The sequence below is a fragment of the Zonotrichia albicollis genome, chromosome 1 (genome assembly GCF_047830755.1).
Source record: "Zonotrichia albicollis isolate bZonAlb1 chromosome 1, bZonAlb1.hap1, whole genome shotgun sequence".
Taxonomy (NCBI): domain Eukaryota; kingdom Metazoa; phylum Chordata; class Aves; order Passeriformes; family Passerellidae; genus Zonotrichia; species Zonotrichia albicollis.
Genome location: NC_133819.1, coordinates 35,250,310 through 35,268,414, shown reverse-complemented (window position 1 = coordinate 35,268,414; position 18,105 = coordinate 35,250,310). Strand labels below are relative to the sequence as shown.

The 18,105-nt window shown below is 39.4% G+C and overlaps 2 protein-coding genes across 14 annotated transcripts in view; one reads left to right on the top strand and one right to left on the bottom strand.

Annotated features, from left to right (window-relative positions):
- The window catches only part of SCRN1 (secernin 1), a 38,082-nt gene extending 25,606 nt beyond the window's left edge, over positions 1-12,476 (top strand). For both annotated transcript variants that reach the window (XM_074538001.1, XM_005480907.4), the window contains 6 exons: positions 2,556-2,758; positions 5,623-5,817; positions 7,445-7,610; positions 9,434-9,614; positions 11,770-11,929; positions 12,169-12,476. In XM_074538001.1, coding sequence (XP_074394102.1) covers positions 2,556-2,758; positions 5,623-5,817; positions 7,445-7,610; positions 9,434-9,614; positions 11,770-11,928 — 904 coding nt within the window. In that variant the 3' untranslated portion in view covers position 11,929; positions 12,169-12,476. The remainder of the gene's footprint in view (positions 1-2,555; positions 2,759-5,622; positions 5,818-7,444; positions 7,611-9,433; positions 9,615-11,769; positions 11,930-12,168) is intronic.
- Positions 12,477-14,958: 2,482 nt separating this feature from the next.
- Positions 14,959-18,105, bottom strand: part of WIPF3 (WAS/WASL interacting protein family member 3) — a 37,843-nt gene continuing 34,696 nt past the window's right edge. For all 12 annotated transcript variants that reach the window (XM_074537945.1, XM_074537961.1, XM_074537956.1 and 9 more), the window contains one exon: positions 14,959-17,991. In XM_074537945.1, coding sequence (XP_074394046.1) covers positions 17,951-17,991 — 41 coding nt within the window. In that variant the 3' untranslated portion in view covers positions 14,959-17,950. The remainder of the gene's footprint in view (positions 17,992-18,105) is intronic.

Below are 18,105 nucleotides of genomic sequence, written 5' to 3'. Positions count from 1 at the left end.
TTGTATTCTTTATTTGTTCTTTTCATCACAGGTGCAATAACTTTTTCAGAGCCACACAGAGATGCCAATCTTGGCAGGGAGTCAAGAATGCTCTTTAAAATGGTATTAATTTGTTTACCAATTTCTTTCCTTAGAGACTTCAAAGCTGAATAAAGTAAAATGCCATCAAGAATGTTAGTTAATTTGGAAAGCCTGCATTATGTAACTGATAGGTGAAGTTGAAAAGCTTAAGATAATATTGTTTTGACAATATGACAGCATATTGGAGGTACTTAGGCAGTGGATTGTACTAAATCACTGCAATTTTATTAACAAGTAATTCAAGCTCTCATCTGGCATTGAAATTGCTTCTAACTGTTCTTCCAGCTCACCTTGAAGGGTACTCTGAAGTGTGTTAGTGGGAGGATTATGCTGTGGTTGCCCTGGACACTGATGCTGAGATAATTGACAAGACTTAATTTTGTGGAAATGAGTTGTGTGGTTGTTGTGTAGGAAGGGTTTTTTTCTTTTTATTTTATTTTTTTTCTTGTCCCTTGTGACTGACAGATAGGAGCAGCCAAGCAAAAGAAGAGCCTAGACCTTTACTTAATGGAAATAAATGTAACATTGGAGCCATTTATAAAAAAAAATAATACCTAAAGGGTGCTTCTTCAGCCTGAATCCCTGCTGCAGTTTTGACAGTGAAAGCTAGACTGTAACCATCTCAGATGGAACATTTTATGGAGACATTAAAGTTTTAGTGGGATGTTATGTCTCTTGGCAGGTTTTGATCTAAATGGTAGATAGATCAAAATGGTTTTGGTCATTAACTGGGGAGAAGGGAGCAGATTATCACTGAATCTAGTGGCTGTATGGTCACCAAGGTAGTTTTCAGTCCATTCACTTTCTTGTGGCAGGGACTGCTCTTAGGGAACAAATAGGACATGATTTTGGACTGAATTTTAAATTATGTCTCTGGTATGTGCCAAGACTGGCATAGCTGTGTTGGTCTGAAAAAGCATTTGCACCAGTGATGAAAAGAATTAAGGAAAGCCATAAAAGCAGAGGGACTAAAAATGGAGTCACAAGTACAAAACAAGTTTCAGCTAATGAGAAATTATGAGAGGGAAAGATCCTATAAATGCAAGTAAGAAAATGATGGGGAAGGAACTGTCACTTTAACTTAAGCCTTGAAATTCTAGTTGACTCTTGGCTCTTCTTTGTGAGTTTGTGAGAAATAGATGCTGCTGAGAGAGATGAAAACACTGCTTTCAATAATTCAGCCTAAAACAAGGCTAATGGTAGCCAAGTATTTAACAATGCAGAGCCACTGCAGAGAAGCATTGAGATCAACAAATCTGTATTAAAATTATCAGTATCTGATTTGTCTACTGTAGTTTTTAGGAAAGAAACAGAGTAGTGTTTGCTTGTCATGTGATTTCAAGAAAAATGGAAAGAGCTATCATAGATAGTACTTATGTCTAACAAAGTGATTTTCTTGGAACTGTCCATCAGTCAAAATTATTTTGTCCATAGAGCAGTTAGAGAAAGACAAACACAAAGGAAAATATTAAGGTGACAAAACAACAGAGAGAAATTTTGGACTGAACCAGGTAACTCCCAAAGGATGGAGGCATGGATACACTGTTGTTTGAAACACTGCATTTCCTCATTACCAGTAATTGGATTTTGGAACCAGTGAAATCGTTTGCAGTTCTGATTTCAACTTCTGGTTCCTGCTTTTGTTGTTGATTCAATTAGGGCTGTAAATTATATCAAGGGATTATTTAATGCCACTTACTCAAGGCAGGATACAGTCATTCCCTATGGCTTTGTAAAATTTATTACCACACCTCAGTTTGCTTTCCTGAAAAATACCCTTGCTTTGCTTCAACTTCCTTTTAAAACTCTGTTCTTTCAGGCATATGGTTGCTCTTTCTTCTGACAAAAGCCATATCTGGTATTCAAACAGTTTTTTGGGGAAGCCTCTGCAGGAGCTCTGAAGTATGACTGTGCACAAATGCTTGTCTTTACAGCATGTAGTATGCATAGAAGGATAACACCTGGTTTCCATGGCCAACAGAGCATTGGGAAAGAGAGGTTGTGGAGAGGCTGTAATATTGAATATTCCTCCTCTTTTTAATAGCTGGTAATAATTATTTACAATTTCCCATCCTTGTACAGAAAAGTAACCTTGGTACAGCTGTTACTTAAAAAAAAAAATACTTGCAAATTGTCCTTCAAATGTATTCTGCCTGAGGAGGAGATAAATAGAGCATTGCATGTTTACAGTGCAGCTGAGATCATGGGTTGGTAATTGGACATTTTTGAAAAAACTTAAAGCCAGCTATGATAGGCTTGAGAGTAAAGAGCCAGCATAGAAAATCAAGACTAGAAAAAAAATAATTCTATAGCTCATCCTTTAGTAACTAATTAAAGTAAGAACTATTATATTAGGCATACCAGGCACTTCAGTATTTTAGACTCAGATGAGTGCTGGTCTTTAAAAATAAAAACTTAAGGAGATCTTACTGTATCATTCCTCTCTGAGTCTCTGTTTTACCCTTTTCTCATAGACTTGGCCTAGAAAGGGGGGCAACAGCTAAAGAAGCATTGGATGTAATAGTTGCTCTGTTGGAAGAGCATGGACAAGGTGGAAATTATTATGAAGATGGGAGTTCGTGCCACACTTTCCAAAGTGCGTTTCTGATTGTGGACAGGAATGAAGCCTGGATACTGGAGACTTCTGGAAAGTATTGGGCAGCTGAAAAAATCACAGGTTAGTTTAGAACTCACAGCAAATCCTATTAAAAATAGCTGTAAAGAGTTGTCTTGGAAGAATTGGTCCTGAAGTCAGTGAGTTTAAATAAGTGACTAATGAATGCAAGTGTTTGATTAAATCACCAATTATAATTTTCTATATTTGCACTACTCTGACTTTTTTTTATGTGTTGATTTGCATTTGCTGATGTGACTTAGCATTTTCTGCGAAGGTGGAGATTGTTGCCTTTATGCATAAACTATGTAATAATCATAATTTTTATATTCAATAGGTGTATTTTCCAAGATTTATTTTCTGTTTGAAGCAGGTCAGATGGTATTTTTGATGGAGTTAATGCCCAAATTATTACTTACAAATCTAAAATATTGTGAGGAAAGGATAACCATTGATAGTTTAAACAAAAGGGCTTTTTTCAGATGATAAATTGAATGGGTTGCTGGTGGTGGTTCCTTTACTGAAATAGATATTCTCCCTTCATATCCCTGTTTTTTAAATGATGCAAAACAATAATTTTCTGCTCTTTAAACTTGTAAATGGTTTCTTTTTCTGTATGTGTGAAGCCAGAGCTGCCAAACTAACTTCTAGAATTCACTGGCTTAGTGGATGAATTTATTTAAAACTTTTCCAGCATATATAGGCTGCTTAATATAATATGATTTTTAAGGCCTGTATTTAATTTATTCTCATCTTAATCTTGAAGAGATTTTTATTTTCATAAGAGTAGAGCTTTTACAAATGTATTTATGTTTGAATGAAGTGAAAATTCAAGAGTGTTCAAGAGCACTTTTGTCATCCATGACTTGAGCTATGACAGATCCATTTAATATTCTCTCCTCCTTCCCCCTAAATGATTAAAGGTAGGAGATAGAAGGTATGGGAAGGAGCTAAGAAATATCACCAGGCTGTGCAGTGTCGTGTGATGGCCTGCTGTCAGTCCCTGCCACCAAGCAGGAGTCAGTTTCCTTCACAGAGGTGGTGTTTTCCCAAGTAAAGCTTGCATTTTAGGGATATCTGGAGGTGTCCTTAAAGGTTATCTGGCATGAACAGATACCAAACATAGAGGAGGGAAGACTGAAAATGCTGTCCTGATGAAACCCCAGTTCTGGCAAGCAGCTGACTCCTGAGGTTCCTGGGATTATGCAGTGACAGCCTGCCTTCTTCTCTTGACCTGCCTGCCTGATATTTGAAGAACAGTGGGTTTTATTTAGCAGTTTTAGCTGCATCAGCAGTCCATAACCTTCACGTCCTCCTTCCCAGCAAATAAACTGTTGCCTTCATCTGCTGCTTGCAGCTTTTTGAAATGGTTCTGCAGCTCTGTTCTGGTTTCTACCAGCACATTGCTCTCAGGAGGTCTCTGTGAGCTGCAGATAAGTAGTTTCCACCTCCTGCAGCCCTGCAGGAAAGGCTGCTGGCTATGGAAGAACTCTACATTTCTTACTTTGTTCAGAGGGGTCTTTTTTTGCAGCCATAAGTGTGCCTCTTAAGCTTTCAAATGAATGCACAAATGCTGTTAAAATGGGGAAAATGTGTCATTCCCTAGTGTGAAAGCATATCTTTTCCTGACTATCCTCAGAGTTCTGATATTACTGTAAAGCTCATAGTGAGTGTTTATCAAGCAACTCTCTGAAAATAATTTAAAAATAAATACTTCAAAATCCTTTCTATTAATGTTCCTGAGTCTCAGTGGAAAAATTTGATCGATAATTTTCTTTTTGGTGGTAGATCAAACCCATGAAAAATATTTTGCATGAGTTTATAAATGTAATACTTAAAGAGCTCTTTAAAGAGTGGCTTGCCTAGCTGGACATGAATACAAATATCCTCATCACTCAAGTCAAGAAAATTCCCAGGAAAGTATGCTGTTTGAAAGGGTGAGTCAGAATAAGCTGTCAGTGACCCTGTGTAAGTCAGAATTGGATGTCAGGGACTTTTTCACAGAATGATGCACAGAATTTCCTGAAGTTGTTACCCCTTATTTAAATTGCATGCATGCGGCACTGCAAAAGCAAACTAACTTTTTTGGAAGGCAGTATTAAAAACTTTCACAACTACAGGTTTTGTTTTTGTCTAAGAAATTATTTGTGCCAAATTCCAGAATCTGTGTTTATTTTACTTTATAGTTTTACTTTATCATCTCTTTCTTTGGCTTCCATTACATTTGCTTTATTCTCTCTGAGGAATATCTGCAGCAACCACTGCCATGCTGTGGATATATGGTTATAAGCACTGCAGTATGTTTGATAAAAGGAACTAAAAAAAACCCATTCAGTACTCTTTGGAGGCTACTTACACAGTCTTTTTACTTCATGCCATTTTAAAATCTAAGATAAAAGAATTGTAATTTGAACTTGCAGCTTACAGTGAAACTGTTTCTCAGCTGGAAGCTTAAAGCAATTGTAGTGATTTTAAAAACATTTTCCAAATTCTTAATTTTGAAGGGCAAGGAAGGTTCATTAAATGCAGCTCTGCTGAAATATACTTTGAAATCAAGTCAGATCTGAAGCCTTCTTGTGTCTGTGGGGAATATGCCACTAGAAAAATATTAGGTGCCTTTGGCATTTGGATACCACCATTGCTTTGTGGTCAGAAGGTGTGAGATGTGGACTGGGAAACTGGCATTCTGTCTAAATCCCACTGTTAATCACAGGTGTCAGTGTCTCAGCAGGGCACAGAGGATTGAGCTCTGCAACCTGCAGGGATTGGTAATTCTGTGCATGTGTAATTGTATAGTTACACAGTCATGCCAAATGCACACACTAACCAATGGATTAATTTGTTTCCTAATTGATATGACATTTTCCTTCCAGCTTCTCCCAGGAAAACTGTATTAATGTTCTCTTTTAATATGTGGCTCTTTCTAGAGGGAGTGAAATGCATTTGCAATCAGCTTTCATTAACTACAAAAATTGATGCTGAGCATCCTGAACTAAGGGATTATGTGAAAAGTCAAGGCTGGTGGAATGGAGACTCTGACTTCAATTTTTCTGAAGTGTTTTCTCTTGCTGATGACCATTTAGCCTGTTGTTCTGGCAGGGAGAGCCTAGAAAAACAAGGTGGTAAGTGTTGAACTAATTTTCTGTGGGCACACTGGGTTTTTTAGTCACTGCTGCCTCCTTTTCAGGCATTCTGTCCAGAATTACATGTGGCTGAGAACACCTCTAGATGTAAACTGTGTAGGAAGGAGGATCAGAACTAAAGACTGTTCTTAAATTTGCCACTATTTAGGGTGGAGCCCTTAATGTCACCCCCAAGGTTTCAAAACAGGATTGCAATTACAAAGTAACTTCCTTCAGTGCTCTGATGTGCATGATGTGCTACTGCATCTGTGCTTTCCTGTAATTTTAGTGGCCCTACCTAACACTAAAATTATACTATTTAAAAAAAAAAGGCCTCACATATCAAAGATTGAGCTCAGTGGAATCTGTATTGTGGGGAAAATGTAGATTTAACCTTTTGGGGAAAGTTTCAAGAGCACAGTTTAAGGAAGAGCAGTTGCAAACTGAAATCCCTTTTTCTTTGTTGAGCAGGACAAAGCTACTGAAACAGACATTGTGCTATTCTCTGCAGTCAAAGGAAGGGTTTATTTCCAGACCCAGATTTATATTCTCTGCAATCAAAGAAAGGGTTTATTTCCAGACCCAGATTTATTACTGACTTCAGTTTGCTGCAGCTGGCCAAAACACCTCTGAAATGGACAGCCTGCAGCAGTGCATGGGAATGCATGAAAAATAGCACAAATTATAATTTTCTAAAAAACCCTTTACTACACATGTGAATTTACTGGACTGTTGGCATTTTCACATGTGGGTAAATGTTCTGAAGAGTGTAGAGATGAGAAATTTGTTGCACTGCAGAGTTCTTACAAAAGCTGTAGCATTGCAGGGAGTGTGGTTAGTGTCTGAGGCAGATACAGTAACTCTAAAGGACTATAGGTAAAAGATCTAAATAAATCTGGATTATAGCACTAAAAACCCCGAGGGCCCCTACAGACAGATGGCTATGGCTGAAAATCTTGCAGGCTGCTGAGTCATTCTGTGTCTCCTGGTGTGTTGAGGCACCTGTGCATGGAGGTTTGAGTCACTGCAGAGCCTGAGAAGGTATGGGGAAGAAGCCTGGCCTGCAAAAGGAGAAAACATGGAGGGGCAATGGGGGAAAGCTGGGATGAACACAGGCAGGAGACACAGTGAGAACAGAGGGGTTTGGAGAAAAATCTTGGTGCCTAGGTCTGCTGCTGTAACACTCTGTGACTGCAAGATGACGTTTCAAAATTTTGACTGAGAATGGAAATTGAGAAGTGGAAATTGAGAAAATCAGGGTGTTCTCATTCTGTCCTGCTTGGGTAGAGGAAAATTGATGTTTTAAGTCAGTAGTCTGTTCATAGTGACTGCTAAAGCAGTATTACAGCCTTCTTCCTTAAAATGTACCTTTTTAATAGCATTTCTGGTATTGAAGCATTACCTGGCAATTACCATGCCTAATTAATGCTTCTTACCATTCTCATTTACTAGCTAAACATGTTCTTTCTGAATATTCATTGCTGAAGTAGAAACTCTTAACTGGGATTTGTGACATGCCCATGGCAAGTGTCAGTGGCCATTTTAGGCCAAAGCTTGTTCAGGCTAAAATCCTTACCTGGGCTCCAAGCCATTGAACACTCAGGAATGTTTTCCCCCCTCCATATAGGTGACGTTTCTGCACAAGCTATGATTGATGTCCTGCGTGACAAGGACAGTGGTGTCTGTGTGGACTCTGAATCTTTCCTTACTACAGCTAGCATAGTGTCTGTTCTGCCTCAGGACCCTAGTTTTCCCTGTATTCATTACTTCACTGGCACGCCCGACCCTTCAAGGTAAGCCACAGCACTGGGCTCCCTGGGGTGCAGAGCAGCGATGGGCTCAAAGGTAACAAACAAACCCTGCCTCCCAAACTGGAACATAGGAGCATGTTCTAACCAGAAGTGCAGTCAGTGCTCTGAGATGTGCAATCTGACAGTCCTGTGTTACTGAGCTTCCAGGGGAAATGCACTTTATGCAGGGCCAGGAATTCCAGTGTAGTTGCTTTCCACCTGGAAAGTTGTTGAGATGATGAAGTTGGGGACTTCCCAAGTCACTTCTCTTGAACAGGCAGGTGCAAAACTCCAGCAAATGAAGTGTTGTGAGAGGGGTTGTGTACTCCAGGTAGCTTCATATGATATCAAAATGTTAACACAGCAAAACATCTGCAAGTTGCTGGGATTCCAAGCATGTCTTTTATTCGAGGGACAATTTCCAGTTGGTTTACATGGTGTCCTCTCTAGCTGGAAGTAGCTGAGGAGATTAAGGAACTCATGGGCCAGATCATCAAAGATTGATGAATTATCTTGTGTTTTAAACAGAATCCACTTGGGATTCACAGAAATTAAATGAAACCAATTGCAATTATTCAGGAGATCTGCCACTTGCATTGAGGTAAAGAGATTATGGAGAGAAGAAAATGGTGCCCTTGAACAGCTCACATTCCTGTCAGAGGACTGGTAGTAACCATTAGGTTTTACTGAGGGCTGTGGAAGTCATCCATGCCAAAGGGACTTTCCACCCACCTTGCATTATGCAACTCAGACTTTCAGGGTTAAGTGTCAATTTTAAACTTGCTTACCCAAACTTTTCTTTGAGTTGATGCAAATCCTCTGCAATAAAAAGGAGCAAGGCTTCAAATTATTTGTTGGGATTTCTGTCCATTTGAAGGTCGAAAACCCGCCTTAAAAGCGTTGTTTAGAGACCTCTCTTGCTTTATTCAACACTGCAATGCATTAAGAAAGAATTATTTTAAACGCAGCTAGTGAGTCACATAAATTCTTAGTCAGCAAGGCTTTGTGACACTGATGGAAAGGGTTGCAGCACTGAACCTGCTGACTGTACACAGGCAGTGGTTATTAATTGTGTGTTGCACAAGTCTTCACTCTTGGCAGGTTCTTCTCTGCAGAATGCAGGGTGCTTTATTGTTCTGTATCTAAAGAAAAGGAAGGCAGTTCTGTTCACTTGCCAAAACCTATTTTCAGCTTCTCAGGAATGAAGATTCTGTATTGATGGGGTTTTTTGTTTGTCTCTCTTAGGAGTTTAGATCCAAATTCAGTGTTAAAATAATTTGAGAAATGTCACAATATTGGTAGCCCTTGTCTTCCCTCAGCTCTTGAAGTAGAATTCTAAAGTGCTGTTGTTGATATGGAAAATCCTCTGATATTGAGCAAGATATGTAATCTTCCCTGCTCCACGCAAGTGTTTTTTTCTGAATTATTAAAACTTAAATCTGGAAAGAGGAGGAGAGATGCCAGTGGGAACAGAGGAGAAAAACTGATGTGAGGCCGAATGTTGAGATTTGTTACAAAAAAACTTGGAGGAGAAAAATCAATGCTACTCTTCTAAAGAAGTGGCAGAACTGGCATGAGGACACCAGAAAATCTTATAGGTAAAAGGGGTAATAAGTTTTTGCAATAATTGCCAAACCCAGTTCTTTTAAAGCACGTAGATTTGTTTTGCTTGACCAGTACCAAGTCTCTAACCTTGCCCATGCCTAGTGTAGATGAATTACCTATGCTGCTCTGTATGTGTTGTTTTAAAATAACCTGGTGAGCATTTCAATAACATATACAAAATGTCTCTTATTACTGCAAGGAGTAATTCTTATTTCTTTCAGGTCCATATTTAAACCCTTTATTTTTGTTGATGATGTAAAATTAGTACCAAAAGTGCAGTCTCCTTCTTTTGGCAATGATGATCCTGCTAAAAAGATACCTCGATTCCAGGAGAAGCCAGATCGTAGGCATGAATTGTACAAGGCACATGAATGGGCCCGATCTCTCCTGGAGAACGATCAGGTAAGAGCTGTGGCACCTGGAATTAAAGAACTGAAGTTGTTGGAACCCTGAATACTGAGAGTACATGGCTTTCTGTGCTGAAAGGCACAGACTTTCAAGGGAGCATTACATTTGACTTGAGACTATGGAGAAGGCTTCTAAAATTGAAGGACAACTGAGATTATAGGTGTGTAGTTTGAATAGAAGTCAATGTAGATTGCCAACTCCATAACTTAGTTCACAGTCACTCAGTGAAAAACATTCTCTGAATATTCTTAGAATCCTTGAGAGTTTAGCTTGAATAATGATGCCCTCTGAAGGACAAACTGTTCTGCATAGTTTTTGTTGTCCTGAGAGTATAGCTCTGTTCCATTACTTCTACAAAATGAAAAGTCAAACTGTTAAGCTGATTATCTTGTTCAATCCCCACTGTGCATAGAGTCTTTTTAGTGATTAGAGCACTGGATGCTCATGCAACATTATATCAGAATTATGTGCTAGGAAGAGGGCAGGAGTGTTGTGATTTAAATCATATGCTGGATTAAGAACGACATAGTTTGGAAAGGTATTTTTCTTGAAAGAAAAATTTGCACATGACAGTTTTGCAAGTCTTGTGTTTTGCAATTCAATGCATTTCTGTTAATTTTTAACTGAAAATGCTATATGAGAAGAAAGGACACTTTGCAGTGCCATGCAGTACATGGGGCTGAAAACCTGAGAGCTGAAAACCTTCCATGGTAAAAACTTAGTGTTGAAGATCTCTTAGGCAATTAATTTTGGAATAAGTAAAGTCAGGAAGGGGATTATTCTGTATTGCTTTTCCAAATGACTGAGATAGAACTTTTGACGTCATTGTGCAGGTAGTTCAACTTCTCAACATTTGCAATTACAACTACAGCAATAAACTGGATAAGTGGTTTTAGGGAAGTGAAACAGAGGGAAAGATGACCAAGGCACACCTGTCAAGCTTTTATGGGTATTCAGGCAATTTGTGGAAGACCCTCACATAGTTGGATTGAAGTCTCACAGAGGATTGGCTTTTCTACAGTTTTCCTCTGTGTGTATTTGCATGGGTCAGAGTGTTGCTATCATAACAACATTCAGACCTACCCACTATTGATAAAGAAAGCTATGATAACCTTTGCTAGTACAAACATTATTTAAATGCAGTTTGGCTAGATTATTAATTTCTTGGAATGGTGTACTTTAAAATCTGTGGCCTCTGGTGACATTGTTTTAATGTGCAGCTGGCTCTCATATTATTGTGCAAGATGACTTAGGGAAGACCTGGAAGAGGCATCTTAGCATCTTGTGGACTCTTGCCTGATAAAGTCCCCACAATGTGACACCAATAGTTGTGGTAGAAAAGAAAATGCAGTTTCTGCTCAGGTTTCATGTTATAAAAGCTGCTCATCCAAAAGCCTAAACCTTAGGTGAGATGCCCTGCTCTTTCTGGACAAAATTCTAAGAAAAATCCCAAAAAACTCAGAACCACCACTCATTCTAAATGACTTTGGTTTACCCTGAAACTCAGTTTTGAAAGCTGCAAGCAAAACAAGCAGCACTTCTCCATTAAATAAAAAAGAAAATAAGAAAAAACAAGAGTTTAAATAACATCTGGATAAAATGAAATTACACCTTTTCCAGGAGTAAATTTTCTAGAAACACAAAGAGCAGTAAATCAGAATGGCACACAAGACCTCCCTGGGATCTACAGTCTTAATACTGTTACATGACACATCATTTCAGATCTATTCATCATCTTGCAGGTGTTGACTTGAGAGATGCACATGCAAATACCACAATCTGTTCAATTCTTAGGGCTTCCAGTCTTCTCACATAGTTCTGTTAGTGGGATTACAAGCTTAAGAACTTGCTTTACCTCTATTATATGTACAAGCCTTGTATAATTTTCCTCTATCCATCTTTCACCCTCTTCCTTTTTTGCTTTAAACTTATCAATTCCTTTTTGATTATTTTTCTTAATGCACAAAATGTCCAGGACTGTTCCTTTAAGCCTTTGGCCATCCAAAATAACTAATAACAGAAGTAGTTTGTACTTAAAAAGGCTTTTTCTTTTTAAAAATATTTGAAATTATTTCTGTAACAAAGAGAGTAAAATGCTTTAATGAGCCTGTTTGCTGGTTAACTGAGTTTGGTTATTTCATGCCTTTAGGATAAAGGCCAGAAACTGATGAGGATTATGTTAGACCTTGAAAAACAAGGTTTAGAAGCAATGGAAGATATCCTTTCTCGTACAGAGATTCTGGATCCAGCTGAAGTAGTGGATCTTTTCTATGACTGTGTTGACACAGAACTAAAGTTCTTCAAATAAAGTAAGCAAACAATTCTTTAGGTACTACTCTACCAGTGAATGTGAAATGTTGGATCTGATTCTGAACCTCCTCCTCTTTTACACTAAGCTGAGGATGTTAAGAATTGGTTTCATACCCATCTTTCTACCTGCTCAGCTTGTCTCCAAAGTCCCTTTTCCCTATGCTGCATTGCAGGTGATTTTTTTTTCAATTTCACTCTTGCTTGGCATGGATTTTCAACAAATTTTATCTCATTTCAGCTACAGTGGCTATTGTTAGCCCTTTCACTGGAAGACTGCAATGCTCTTCAAGCCTTGAAAGAAAGTCTTCACACTTGTGATTTTGCAGGAAAAAACATTTCTAGAGGAAAAAATGTTACTTGCTAGCTGTATCCGGTTAACAAATTGCTTTCCTTCGTCCAATCTTGTGGTGTTCCTGTTTGTGTATGTATATAGTGAAAGGAGAAAGTCACTGACTGGTCCAATTACTGTGTGCATGCTGGCTAATTTAGTACAGAATGTTAAAACATGTATGTTGGGCAACCAATTAAAGTAAAGATTTAACTTCATCAGGCTAATTGCCATATTGTCATTGAAAGCAATCTGGTTTTCCCTCTGTTGCTCAGGACTGGGCTTGCAGCAAAGCTGGCTTGCATTTTTCTCTTCTTGCCAGTTCATACAGAGTTGAAATGGTAGAGTTGAAAATCACAGTTTGAGACAGGCAGGAAGGTAAGTCCTGGCTCTTAACCTTGTTGTGCTGGCCTCATATGGCCATATCTGGTTGCAGTAACGCAGCACCTGACATTATGCCTGTACAAATTATAAGAATTCAGCCCCCAGGTTAAGTTCTGCCCTCGCCCTCAGCCAGCTTGTGTTTGTAGTGCACCTGACTGCTGCTCCAGAACTGAGTCCTGAAGTGCAGAGCCAGCCTGGATCTGCAGAGATCTACACATATTGGCTCTTAAGATGCAATTAATAACGTGTGAGATTTATATACAAGCTACAGATTTGGAATCTTTTAAAGGAATAGATGCTGGACATTGATAAGTACCTGGCTATTCTCCATCTTTCTGCCTTTGTACTGCTGAACAGTTCCTGGTAATCTCTGCTGTGAGCCACATGGCTGATGAATCCATTAAGTACCAGTGAGTTGCTGGTGGGTGTGGCAATCCAGCTGGTTAGGCTTAGAAATGGCTGTCCCATGCTTCCTTACATTAGGTGCAGTGCTGCAGCATGCTTCCCTTCCTCCACAGTCCTACAGGCAGACCTGCTTCTCATTGTGTTTTCTTCTTGTGGAAGTGAGGTAGGGCAAACCCTGAGAATTACACCAGTAAACACTGTGTCCAGTGAAGATGGATGGTGGGTTTTTTCATACATGAGGGTTGAAAGAGGACGTCCATGTCTTTAGTAAGTGGAAGTTAACATATGGAGTTAAAATCCTTCACTGTTTGAGAAAATGGATGGTGAAGAACCACGGGCTTCTGTATTGAGGAAGTAAAACTCCTTAGAAAGCAGAAACACCTCAAGTTGAAACTGTAAAAGTTGTGCATCAGGGAAATAAGTCATTGCCATATTGGGACACTGCATTCTCAGGATTTTTAAAATGAAATTGTTCCATTCAGACTCATTACTTTGTTATTGCCTTATATGACAAATGGCAATTGGACAAGAAAACATGGGGCCTTTTCACTTACAGAAAACAAGAAAGAATATATTTTTTCTTAAGGCCTACCTAATAATCTCCCATTCACAATGAAACCCTCCCATGCTGTCTATCCTAGGAGCAACTCCTGTGTCTAAGTATTTTAAAGTGTAGACAATAGGAGAAGGAAATATTCAAGTAAGATCCCTGAAATTTAGCTGCTCTGTGTGGCAACCAGAGGAGGGGCTGACTGCAAGAAGCACACTTGATTTCAGAAAGTATTGGGGGGGATGAAGCCCACTGAAAGAGAAATGTGCTTTTTCCAGCTGCCCATAACGGAAGTAAATGGATTTCCCATGAAATCACATCTCTTGATAGGAGTAGCTGGGTATTTCTGCACAATCAGGGAACAGGAATAAAATGATTGCTCCAGTGAGAGGACAAAAATTAGGATGTACTACTTCTCACAGTTATTTTGCAAGACTTGGATCTAATCTTTGAGAACTGGGAGGGAGGCAAGATGAAAGAAGTGAGTGTTCCTGTTAAAAACATGTATCTTATTTGCCTGTTTCTTAAGAAAGAAGAAAGCAACACTTGCAATTATCTCATGGGCGTTTATGTCCTTATGTGGAACTGCTTATATGACAGAATGAATATATTGTTTTGAGCACAGTGATCCAGGTAGTAATTTTCTAATAGTATGTTAATTTTGCTTTAGTTGTATAGTGCATTTAAAAACCAAAACCAGCTGTGGTACAGCAACATGGTTGGGTGCAGTCACTAGAAACCAGAGCAACTGCATGGTCTTAATATTTGCAGTGGTCTTGAACAGAGGTGTGTCTCAGTGGAAGGACAGTGGGACTTCTGGGATCAGCTGTCTCAGGGTGACAGCCACTGTGATCCTCTGTATCTCCAGATGCTTCAATGGATCCTGAATGACAAATATATGGAAACATTTCAGAAATGCTAGCAAATAGGCACAGGATTTCTCATTTCATCCTTGAAAGATGCTGTTTATTTCTAAAATACCCAAACCATAATAAAAAATGGAGTAAAATTTTCTTCTCCTTTATGTATCTGCTGGCAGGTAGTCTAGAATTAGTTTTAAAATCCTTAGGAAGGTACTTACTAGAGAGAAGTACAAAAATTCCAGAGTAAAGGAGAGCCAACAATATGCCACTTTTAATAATACTGTAACAAAATAGTTTTTAAAACAGTATTCAACTTTTCCAGTTGTTTGAGAAGCAATGTAGATGTAGACCTCTGTTTGTTACTACATTCATGCATATTTATCAGGTAACTACAGTAAGTGACACTATTGGTCAAAGCATCACCACTTTTTTTTCTTTTCACCTGATGTACAGCAAGTTATCACAATAGGCTAAAAACAGATTAATGTTGATTTCTTGGGAGTCCTATGGGTGAAGAGCTTCTTACCCCTACACCCTCTCACACCATGAATGTGTATGTGTGGGAATAGTTACAGCATAACTGAGCTGCTGTAACAACAAAGAGAAAAGCAGGGATGTAAAGATGCAGTTACCTGTCTTTTCCTAAAAGTTTTGTTCAAAGGCAATACCATGGGGAAAGATCATCAATGACCTATATAACATTATTACACCTCTAACTGAGGGGAATTGATGGCAATTATATAAATTAATGCCTAACTGTAATAGCCTGGCTGTTAGCACCAGACTCACCCTGGAACAGCAGTATTCTTTTTCAGACTGGTGAATCATGGAATCATTTATACTGGAAAACAACTCTTGAGATCATCTAATCCAGCTGTTAACCCAGCACTGCCAAGTCCACCACTAAACCATGTCTCTGTTATGCCTTGTGAAGGCTGACCTAGAACAGAGACTAGACAGAGTTAAAGAATAAAGCAGGTATTATTAGAAGGCCTCAATGACTACACCTTGGGAAGTACACCCAAGATGAACCCAAAATGGTCACAAAATAGATGACCAGTCATGCGGTCTCTCACTTTTATAAGTTCTGGTCCATTAGCATATTGGAGTTAATTATCCAATTATAGCTTTAGATTATGAAGTCCCATCCTTCTTGGTTTTCTCTCTTCCTTCCACTGTTGTTTATACTCTTGGGCCTGAAATTTGGATCATTTGCCCTTGGTCCCCAGAACCAAGGGTCCTTTGTCTACCTATTCTGTGAAGAGACCTTACTATTCCCTAATATGAAGCTCAGAATTACACACTAAAGCGGTACAGAATCTGAAAAATGTAAAAGCTAAAACCTGAGGCATCACCTGAGTGCCATATCTACAAGTATTTTAAATACCTGTAGGTATTAAATGGTGACTTCCACCACTTCCCTGAGAAGCCTCCAATGCCTGACCACCTTCCTGGCGAAGATGTTTTTCCAAATATCAAATCTAAACCTCCCCTGGCACAGATTGAGGGCATTTCTTCTTGTCCAGTACCTTTTTACTTGAGAGAAGTGACTGACCCCTACATTGGTACAGTATCCTTTTGGGTTACAGAGAGCAATGAGGGCCCCTCTGAACCTCCTCAAGCCAGCATGTTGTTGGCCTTCTTGACTACCTGAGCACACACTGGCCCCTGTTTAGCCACTGTCAGCCAGCACACCCCAGTCCTTCAGTGTCAGGCAGATTTCCAGCCACTCTGCTCCCAGCGGTGCCTTAGGTTGTTGTAACCCAGGTCTAGGAACCCAGAAAAGCTGTAAAAAGGGGAATCAAAGGGTGCTTAGGATTGAAAGGGATGGCTACAGGTCATCTGGTCCAACACCCCTGGCCAAACAGTCTCCTACTGCCAGCTGCCAAGGACAAAGTCCAGATAGCTTTTGATTATCTTTAAGGTGTGAGATTCTACAAGGTCTGTGGGCAACCTGTACCAAAGCTTACTCACTTGCACAGTCAAAAAGTGCTGTCTGATGTTCTGCACCTCCTGTGTTGCAGCTGCCCATTTCCTCTGGTTCTGTCACTGGACATCAGAGAAAAGAGCCTGGCTCCATCTCTATACCCTCCCTTCAAATACTTATATTCATTGGAGACATCCCCTCTGAGCCTTCTCTTTTCTAGGTTGATCAGTCGCAGCTCTCTCAGCCTTTCCTCATAGGAGAGATGCTCCAGCCCCTTCATCATCTTTGTAGGACTCTCTCTTCAGCATGGCCATGTCTTCTTTGCACTGGGGAGCCCAGAATTCGGACACAGCACATGTGGCCACACACCAGGTGTGGCCTCACTAGTGCTGAGCAGAGGGGAAGAATTACTTCCCTGACACCTCCCTGGCACCACTCCTCCCAAGGCACAAGAATAAGGGTAATAAATGCTAGAAACAGACATCTTAGGACCAGATTTGAACATCTGTGATCCAAACACCTTAGCCAAGGTCTGAATATTAAAAGCAGTAGTTCCAGTCTTGTCTGCTGCTAGACTGTTACTTTTCCCAACCAACTCTATTTGAGACGAGAACCACTTTGGGGGCTGAGTGTTCCACGTGGTGTGTTTCAGACAATGAACCTTCACTGTGAACAGTAGTAGCTCTAAAATGTAGGTTTTGGACCCCTCATCCAAAGGCTTTGGAATTGCTGGGTAAAGGCAGTCTATCACAGAAAAGGTAAATCCCCACTTTGCCAGCAGGAAAAGACAGGACATGTGCCCTTACATACACTCATCACAGCACGTGTATTCACACACACCATTTCCATTTCTTGCTTACAATAGAGCAACTTCCTTTTCCTCTACTTTGGAAAGGTTCTGTCATCTTTGTCAAGTCCATGACCACCCTACCCAGCTGGGCTTCTTCAGACACTATCCTATAAGGATACGTAATCATTAGGAGGTAGGCTCATTAGCAGCCACAGCTCCTTGGCATCTCCTCTTCATGCTTCATGAGAAAAGGGTTGTGGGCCCATCCCTTCATGAAAGTGACATCCTGCTGCAATCTGAGGCCAGGCAGAATGAAAGAAGTGAGGAAACATAAAAACAGACTAAAGATAGCATATTAGTTTAACAGTTCATTGAAAAAAATGTCTAAAGAATAACTGGAGAATTTCCAAAAATTATGATGGAAGAGGAAAAAAGAACTACAGGCATGTAGCACAAAACATTCTGAGGTAACACTGTCAGCACAATAAGAATGACAATTGTTTCAACACTACAAAGAATTTAAATTTTATGCTGCTTTGCTTAAAAATATTCACCTATATACAGTAATTTAAAAGCCTGTACTAACATTCCTGTAGTATGTAGGCCAGTTCAAAAGGTATAATTTATATTGTTTTACAGTTTATAGAAATGTTAATATTGCAGTACTTGTGACTCAAGTACAATACATCACTGCAACAGGGACCCCTTCTGTCTTATATATTATCTTGATCTTCTTTTTTAATACTAGTCCAGAGAACATCAGAAGACTCTTCTCATCTCACGTGTGTTCTTAATGGAGGATTTTTAGAGGGATCTGTAAATAGATAGAACAGATTTTAAACAGGGATTTTGGATGCAGTTACATAGCAGGGATGCTGCATTTATCTGCTACCCCTGGTATATACATATGTATGTTTACATACATACA